Here is a 10,199-nt window from a genome sequence, read left to right on the forward strand (position 1 = left end):
TAACATAGGCAACATACGTTGCGCAACCCTGCTGAAGGTAATGCCTCGCTCTCGCTGCTAAACATACCGTAAGTCAACGCTGCGACCTCTCGCCCTGAATCACTAACCCTCCCCAACTAGGAGTCCGAACTCTCACTAGCTGCTACTCACTGTCGATCACTACACCATTGGGGCTCAACCAGTCCATACCCACTATAACCTTATTCCCTCGCAAGGGAATGGCGACCAAATCCACAGAAAATTGCTCGTCGAACAACTGTAGTGTGCATCCCTGGTTCACCCTGCCAACGCGAACGGTCCTATCATCTGTTATCTACACATCAAGTGGGCAATCCAGCTCCCCTGGAGCCCCTACGAGTCGCTGGCTGAGCGCGAGGGACACAAAATATCGGGTAGCCCCCGAATCAAATAGTACCAAAGCTGATATACCATTCACAAAGAACGATCCTATAACAAAAAAAGTAAACATAAGCAATAATCCATACAAATAAAGAGATTAGTAGAGAATACATACCCATCGCAACATCGGGAACAACACGTGCCTCCTCTACAGTAAGCTGAAAAGCCCTGCTCCTCGCCATAAGCGCCTCTGCCCGACCCTGACGACCATCTGTAATCCTCAACGTGGCAGGAGCGGGTGCAGCCACCTGTCATGCTGTTGCTAAACTTAGACACTGGGCCTTTTGTGGCCCCTCTAATTACACTGAAAGCAAATCAGATCTAAAGCTGTTGTGGTGTTAGTGGCAGCTGTACAATCCCTACTCATGTGACTAGTTCAGCCGCACTTGAAGCAGCCCGAACTTCCCGCCCTGCACACCCCTTCATGCATCATGTCGCACTTTCCACATCGGCTGTGGCCCTGCTGGCTCCTCGATTTGTGATCTGATACCTTGGGCTTCTTTCCCGAACTACTTGTTTGAACCCCATCTGGTTTGCTCTTTATCTCTATCTCCAAATCCAACTCCCTCTCTCGAGCCCTAACAATCATATCTTCTAGCGTGTTGTAGCTGGAGAGGATCACAAACTGGCGGATATCACTCCAAAACATCTCATGATATCGGGACTTTTTCATCTCCTTGTCCGCTACGTACTGCGAAACGAGAAGGGCCCTCCCCTTGAACATAGCGGTGATCTCGGCCACCGTCTCTATAGTCTGCTGGAGGTCCTGAAACTCCCTCGCAAGCTGTTGCACCTCTATCACAGGTGCAAACTCGGCCTTGAACCTGGCCAAGGAATCACTCCAAGTCATCGCATCTATGACCGCATCATCCCCAATGGATCGTCCAAACTCCTCCCACCAATCACGTGCTCTGTCCTTTAGGAGACAGGAAGCAAGTCAGACCTTGTCCCCCTCAGGACATTTGCTGGTACGGAAAGCATTGGCAACATCCGCCAACCATCTGCCGCTAGCAATGGGGTCTCGAGCCCCATGATATTTGGGAGCTCCACAGACTCTGAACTCCCTGAATGTCAATGTGCGCGACCACATCATGGCTGCCTCCTCAGTGCGGAATGCATTTAGCCTCTTTCCGAACAGCTCCATGATACCCTACTTGATCGTACCAAAGATCACAGGAGTCTAGTCTACAATGCTGCGTGTGATCTTAGATGAGATGAACTCCCTCATCTAGCCATCTAGCTGCTAGGCTCTAGAGCCCGAGCCTGATCCCTCACCGGCTCCCGAGGTTCCGACTGGTCTAGTGCGTAGTACCACCATTCTAAAAAACACATCATAAAAACATCATAATACTAATCATATCTCGAGAGATCACATATACTACAAGTTCCTTGGATTCATCTCCACCTTCCTTGATTCGAGTACGAATCCTCTGCTTTCAGTAGTACAGGCCCATACTAACTTCCACATCTATCCGTACTTTCCTCAAGATCTTCCTTGACTCCACCAATTCCCTTCTACTACTACTGTTTCATGCGTTACTCTCATCCTAGGCTTGCCCTAGGGTAATCACCGACCCACTCTCCGCCATCAGTTGTAGAAGAAGTCCTTGTTATCTCCCCCTAACTAGCTCGCGAATACCATTACATATCACTAAGACTAGATAATTCTTCGAATGAGAGGTCCTACCCTACAACGGTTAGACTCAAACGAGAGCTGCGAAATAGAGCCAGACCTAACCTTCTAAAATTAATTAGTCCTTGAAATATGTAACTTAACATATTCGTTTACTAGTTAGTAAAAGATAACTAAGACTCCTACAAGCACAAAGCAAGGAACATTTGAGCATTGAGTAAACATAATCAAACATATCTCATTCAGGCCATCCCTGACTAATCTATACTAACATGCAATTCATATAACTGAGATACAGATAACATGCATATAAGGAATCCTTCCTAGATCCTTAGCCCTAATCTAGCATGCAGTTCTCATAAAGTTGATTCACATATAATAGGCACATAATGCATCCTTCCTAGATCCTTAGTCCTAATCTAGCATGAAGTTCTCATAACATAAACTTGTATGGGTAATTTAGGAGTACTTACTTGAGCTCGGCTGATTGCATGCACCACACCCTTTTCTCTTTTTCAAAGTTCTTTTTATAAAAATGATTTTCTTTTGAAAGTTTTCATACCATTTCCTTAGTTTGAGTTCAAACACACCCTAGGGTATGCCTGAATCCCTCAAACCAAGGATCTGATACCAACTTGAAACATCCTCAAAAATACGGTCCAAAATTTTCATTTTAAATCATTTAAGAAAACCATATTTCGTCAAACATCATAATTACAAAACCCAAGTATCAAAATTTCATAAATCATGTATCTCAGAAATCTCATATCATCTATCAATGTATCAAAATCATATGTCAAAATATCAGAGTGAATCCTCCTAGGCTAAAAGTTGTGGTGTGTGCCATGATGTCATCCCGGGCTCTTTCCCTTGGAAGTAACTGAAACCAAAACGAAAATTGTAAGCATGAAGCTTAGTGAGTCTCCCTAAACTACCACATACCACACATAAACACATAATTGCATATCACATACATTGGGCCTTGCCCTACTATATCATGCATTTCCCGACATTGGCTTGTCCGACATCGGACCCCGCCAAACATCAGACCGCATCTGGCATCGGTCCCCGCCTGGCATCGGGGCCCACCCGGCATCGAGCAGTGCTCGACATACATATAAGCATAATTACCAATACACATAACATAAGCAAAATTACTTAGATATAACACCTATACATTCCTTGGGCCCCGCCCGACATCGTACCAAAAACATACAAATACATAAACATGCAAGAATCACAAAGACATCAAGCACAATAACATTCTTCAGGTACCGTCCCGACATCAGATCGAAATCCAGAAAAAACATATAATCTACATCGGGCCCCACCCAGGATCAGACCTATATTCGGAACATACTATCATACATAAACGGGTTGGCCTTGGTGCCTTAGACCCGTTCCTACTGGAGGAAAACTCACTTCTCAAGCTGGCTGCTAAAATCTCATGTGAGGAATCTCTTATGGCTGCTCCAACGACTCCCCGACTATCATTATCACAATAATCACTTAGTTAAAAACTAAGAATCCTTCTAAGGGTAAAATGACCATTTTACCCCTAGTAAAAGTCAACATTATGGTCAAAGTCAACATTCTAGGTTGACCCAACTCGCCGAGTCCTAGAACCTTGAAATCACGATCTAACTCGTCGAGTCACCCCCTGACTCGCTGAGTTCCATGGCTTCTCATAGTCGTGATTTGGCGAATCAACTTATCGAGTCCCTTCACAGACTCGTTGAGTTCTTCCTTAAACTGAAACAGGACAACACGACTCAACTCGTCAAGTTCCTCTATAGACTCAATGAGTTCCTCTGTCTGTTTGGGCCATCTTAACAGATTAAGCCCTACTCTCCAGATCCAAGGTCCATACTTCCTCCACACAATGTAAATGCCCCTTTAAGGGTAAGGTTTCCAACTTTACCCGCTAATAATCCTACTTAGTGGGTTTAGCTAAAACCCTAGTTCATTAAGACATAAATATTTGTCCAAAAGACTTATTACTCCAACCCAAAGCTTGAAAATCAAGATCTAGGCCCTAGACACCCAATAAACACGTAAAGTCTCAGATTTTACTTCCATGCATGGCCTTTTGGGGCTTAAAAGACCATAATAACGTCCTTAAGGCTTGCATCGGGCTCCAATGGCATAAAGTTTGCATCTTTATACCTAAACAACCCTTAATGATTCTAGATTTGGAAGGTGAGCCACTTGGGACGTCCATGTCCCAAAGATCGAGATTCTTGAACCAAAACCCTCATAAAATGGAACTAAAGAGATCTAATGAACTAAGAGTCAAGCTAGAGACTTGATTACCTGAAGGTGATGAGGATGGAAGGAAATCTCTGGATCTACTATCTTCTCCTTGAACCTTCTAGCTCCTTCTTCTTCTTCTTCTAACTTCAAGAACACACAAAATCACTCAAGAGTGGCTCACACACTCACAAAATGCTCTAGGGTTTCGTGGATTAGGGTTTAGGACTTGAATGCTGGAAATGAGGCCATAAGGTGGGGATTAAGATTCTTAAATAGGGTGCAAAACCCCAAAATTAGGGTTTCACTATGGCAGACCTACTCATTGGTTTGAGGGCTCTCAACTCGTCGAGTAGACTGCTTAAAACCCCACATCTATTCTCGTTTCTACTCGACAAGTCTGGGGCTCCCAACTCGTCGAATAACTCTACAAAAATAAATAAATTATAATCAAATGCGTACCAGGAATTGGACGTTAAAATTTAGATTCAAATTCGCGTTCTCACTTCAGTAGTTGTTATCATGTATTTAATCTAGTTGTTATCATGTATTTAATCATATATAGTTTTATGTATTTAATCACATACGATTAATATGGACAAAGAACTACTATTGAATTGAAAACAGAAAAATGAATCTTGTGCATATAAGTCATATGTGATTAGATCATATAATCACATGTGATTTAATACACGAGAACAATTAACGAATTGAGAAAACAGAAATGAATATGTTCTGCTTGTCTCACTAGAGAAAAAACTGCATTCTGCCTTTTCATTGTTCACTCTACCGGATTAGGATATCCGTAAACAATAACATAAAACAAGTAATGCCTACATAATAGGAGAGTGAGTGTAAATCGCCTCCTTAAACTTGAAAATTAGATAGCGTGAGCTAGATGGATTCTTTCCTTTCTAAGAACTTACACAACAATTATAACATTATTTAGCTTTTGTTGTATTGCTCTTATAAAACTTATGTACATATTTCCTTATTTTATCTTTGATTTTAGTGCTCTGTTTGGGATATGTTTTCTTGCCTTTCAACCCATTCTTAAATTTCGATAAAATAATATTAGTAAAGTCCCCCCCCCTATTATCTTTTCATAAGTATAACGATCTCCTTCTAATGATGTTTGGTTGATTTTATATTAAATTTACAAGTTAGCGACTTTAAGTTGTCACTTTATGGACCATTCAACACTCTGGGAATAAAATGTACCAATATACAAAGAATTACATCAGTATATTTATATGTGGGAAACTATACATCCATATCTAACTATAGGCTTTGGATTTTTGTCATTTGGAGTTCTGATGAATTTATTATGATTTTTTGAAGACAATGCATGAAATCTATGACATGTACCAACCTGAAAACATTGCCAATTTTACCCTTCGAGGAGTTGGAATTTTAAAATGTGATTCAAAGTTTGAAGAAACTAGACACTAAGATTTCCAGAAAACTAAGTCTCATGATTTTTAGGTGTTCTTATTGACTTGCACGGATTTTAGAAGTTGGAGTACAGATTTGGGAAAATTGATCATAATAACTTTTAAATCACTTTTGGTGTTCTATTAAGGACTTAATGGTTACGCCTTAAGTTTATAACCTTTAACATGATTGTTGGTTACTTGTTAGGCTATTTAGATGTGAAATTCAATTTAACCTACGAGCCTTAATTCTTGGCTTAATGAGGGTTCAAAGTTAAGGATTTTTGCATAAAATGCCACTTTTACACTTATTAGGTTCTTTCAGACAATATGACAAACACCTTGTGTGCTTGAAATTCTATAGTGATCATCAACTCTCTAATAGACTCCAATCCAGCCCCTAAAGCTTACTATTTTTATTTATAATATGAAACAAATTAATTAAGAAGCAACCTAAGAAATTGCACTTCTACTTGATGATTTCTTGATTCCAAAGCCAATATCAGGCACCTAACATGAATAAATATAAGATAATAGTTTCCAAAATCTGAACTTACATAACTATAGGAAACAACTAAGTTACCATGACAGATGGAAAAGCAACGAAATTGGTTATTGGCCTCCAACAAATTCCTCTACAAATACAATTTCAAATAGATATACCAGATTGGTCAAACTAAATTATAAAATGAAATGTTTCTTAATGAATTTATTATAAAAAAGTGTTTCAAAACCATTAATCTGATAACAAATATAAAAAATTGGAAATGAAATTACATAAGGTAAGGATAAGGAAGCATACTAATCAATCATGGCAAAATGTCTCTATTGGCTCCTTCATCGACGTTCTCTAGGTGAATGAAAAAATGAAGCAACAACTTCAATTTGAGGTCGGTGATCGAAGAACTGTTGAAGATCGACATCTTCAATTTGATGTATAGCTGCTTCAGTGTGTTATCTTCTTATCTTATCTGTGTGGCTTGTGACGGGAATGTAATAACTTTAAGAAAATTACATATATCAACCCACAAATGTGAATGTAATAACTTTAAGAAAATTACATATCCACCATTGCTTCATTAAAAGTAGCCGTTGTTTTCTTATTGCTTATTTTTATTCTCAAATGTTATCAAACCACAAATGTTCTCATTTTAATATATATATATATATATATATATATATATATATATATATATATATAGAGAGAGAGAGAGAGAGAGAGAGAAATGGGTTCTATGGAAAATAAATAACTAGGGCAACATATGCTAGAACCAATAATCAAATGATACGTGTCCATTTCTTTATTCACTAGTAATGTATTATAGAAGTTATTTATGTAGTTACCCTAAAGTGATGTGTTGTCATGTGTTCATTGCTTCAAATATATATTGCCCTAATCATTCATTTTCCATATAACCCTTCCATATATATATATATATATATATATATATATATATATATATATATATATATATATATATATATATATATATATATATATATATATATATATATATATATATAGTCTTCAAAGGACTCATAAATTTTTCCTCACTGTTTTGTTTTACTAATGTTTACTCATAGTATTTAGTTTGATGTATTTAAATGTAAAAAGAAGTTTACATAAAAAAAATAGAATTATGTTTATTCCCTTGGGCCTTAGTATACCATGTAAGCTTTAATACATTGTTCAAATTTAATTTACTATTCAATAACAAACTTGCTTTAAAACATTATACACATTTAATTTAATATTCAATAACAAACTTTCATTGAAAATTATACGGAGAAATTTATCAAATTTGGGATGTTTATCAATAAGTGTATACGGTACGCTTTGTGTTTTTGACTTTATACATCATAGTATATATATATATATATATATATATATATATATATATATATATATATATATATATATATATATATATATATATATATATATATATATATATATATATATATATATATATATATATATATGAAAAGGATCAAATGAGAACACCTAAAAGATTGAGAACGCGAGAAAAATTCTAGACCAATCAATATATAAAGGCATATTAGTAATTGTATATTTTAATTAAATTAAAATAAAATAAAATTCAATCAAATTCCCTTAAATTTAGGAGCAGTTACCAAAAAAGAAATAAATATTAAATTTTTTATTTTTATTATTAATGGAATATAAAAAACATTTTTACCAAAATTTATCTTAAAACTGAAAAAAAAATTAAGAAAATCAATTTTTTTCTTCTATTTTCACGGTTTTTTTTTTTCAAAAAGATGAATAGAAATCGAACTCTAAATTAATACATTTGTATTCACAAATGATTTTTTTTTTCAAAAAACTTGATACTTCTCCAATCACAAATGAATAAACATCAATTTACAAGTAATTCAATTCCTTTTTTTAATCGACTGAAAAATAAAAAGAGTGTAAAAATTATCATTTCTTCATATAAAGAATACATCTAATCATAAATAAATACATTCATTAACACATGATTACACTGCTATTCACAAATGAATACACTGCTATTAACAAATGAGTTCCCTATTATTCACAAATGAATACCTCTAATCATAAATAAATATATTCATTCACACATGAATGCACTTCTATTCACAAATAAATACACTGCTATTCATAAATAAATACACATTTTAACATTAATATAGAACACAATACAATTTTTCATTCTCCTCTAGCTCAACTTTACCATTTGGTTTCCCATCAACTTTAGGAATAACTTTGACGTTAAGATCAACCACGGAGCTAGAAGCTTCAACAATTCAAGCATAAGACTTTTTGCTAACATCATTGACAATAGTAACCACTTGGATGATTTTGATTTGGAATCATTATTAACAATCATTGGCTCATTATCCCATTTAAGATCCAAAAAACTAACTCCCTGGTTCATTTTCAAATCAGTCCCACTATCTGATCCCATCTTCACATCATCATTTGAACCCTCATTCATTACTTCATCATTACCACTACCAGAATGCTTCACAATCTTCATAGGAATAAGAATCGTAACATGAGATGTTTCATGAACAGGGGACGTACCAGGAATCTTACCTAAAATACCCTTAGCATGAATCTGATTAAGATGGCGGTCCCAGTTTTGACTTTCTATGGTTTGACAATTCAAATCGATAATCAATTCTGATTCCTTCTTTGAATATGAAACTCAATTTTTGAAAAACACCGAATTTGATTTGGAATTGAGTTTCTAAAGATCCATTATGCATCAGTTCATAAACAAGAAGCTTGGTTTCATCATGAACACAATATCCCAATAAGGTGATGATATTCGGATGATGAATTTTACTCAATAGATCAACCTCCGTCTGCAAAAAAGAAAACCCTAATCACAAAATTGCAAGAATTAAAAGATTAATTAAAGTCTAAATCTTTAAGATAATGATAATTAACCTGGAATTATTTAATGGCGTCTTGACTAATACCATCTAATCTTTTAACAGCTACATGCAAATTATCATCGAGTCGAGCTTTATACACGCATCCAAATCCACCTACGCCTAATATCTCGCTTTCACCGAAGTTATTTGTTGTTGATTCTAACACATTATAATCCATAACAACCACCGATCCCTTTTCGATTTTGGTTTTGAAAACACCGTTAGTTCTGCTAACGAATGAACTCAATGGAAGTCCTCTCAAAGAATCTTGAAATTAAAACAACAAATCTGATTAGAATCTATAGAAATTGTCAAAACCTATTAAGTTTTACATCGTCTTACCTAATTTTTTGGTACCGATTTTGCCTGATTTGTGTATATTCTTTCTGTGGCATATCCACAAACACATGATGGACACCATGATGATTGCCATCACAGACGAAACTGTGATGAGCCCAATAAGAACCTTTCGACTTGAACTGTGTTGGTGCTTCGTGATATCGATTTCAGTTCCTGATTCGGATGAAAGTAAAGATGTTAGAGGTAGATAGCAATAACCCGGATGTGAATGATGGAAGGGGATATATACCTGAAGTGAAGTCGGCCATTGATGTTGGAATTGAAGGAATGGGAGGCGCAGCAGGCGAAGTTCACTTTGTGGAATGTTTCTCCGGCGGCTCCTCCTCCGAATACCGGCGCCATTCAATAGAGAGAGAAAGAGAGAGAGAGAGAGAGACCGGTTAAAATGTTTCTCCGCTGATTCTATGGCCTCCTCCGGCACTGATATGTTCTATGAGATGAGGTGGTGAGATGACTAATTCTATGAGATGAGGTCAACCAAATAAAGCGACATAGAGTAATTATTGGAGTTTACAAAATTAAGGTAATGTTTATTTACCTTAATAGCCTTTATAATTTTTTTTTTTTTAATTTAAAATTTAAAATTTAAGCGTATTAATAATTAGAAAAATAACAATTAATTATAGCCACATATCTTAAAACTTAGATGTTCCAGATCTGTTCTCGCGTTCTCAACCTTTTAGGTGTTCTTATTT

At 36.1% G+C, this 10,199-nt stretch overlaps 1 protein-coding gene across 1 annotated transcript; it reads right to left on the reverse strand.

Moving 5' to 3' along the window:
- Positions 1 to 9,163: 9,163 nt before the first annotated feature.
- Positions 9,164 to 9,785, reverse strand: LOC111913323 (probable receptor-like protein kinase At1g80640). The gene is made up of 3 exons (XM_042899873.2): positions 9,734 to 9,785; positions 9,487 to 9,657; positions 9,164 to 9,411 (listed from the first exon to the last, which is right to left on the reverse strand). The coding sequence occupies exons 1-3, from the start codon at positions 9,750 to 9,752 to the stop codon at positions 9,164 to 9,166; spliced, it is 438 nt and encodes a 145-aa protein (XP_042755807.1). The 5' UTR covers positions 9,753 to 9,785.
- Positions 9,786 to 10,199: the final 414 nt, after the last annotated feature.

Source organism: Lactuca sativa, chromosome 2, assembly GCF_002870075.4.
Source record: "Lactuca sativa cultivar Salinas chromosome 2, Lsat_Salinas_v11, whole genome shotgun sequence".
Lineage (NCBI taxonomy): Eukaryota > Viridiplantae > Streptophyta > Magnoliopsida > Asterales > Asteraceae > Lactuca > Lactuca sativa.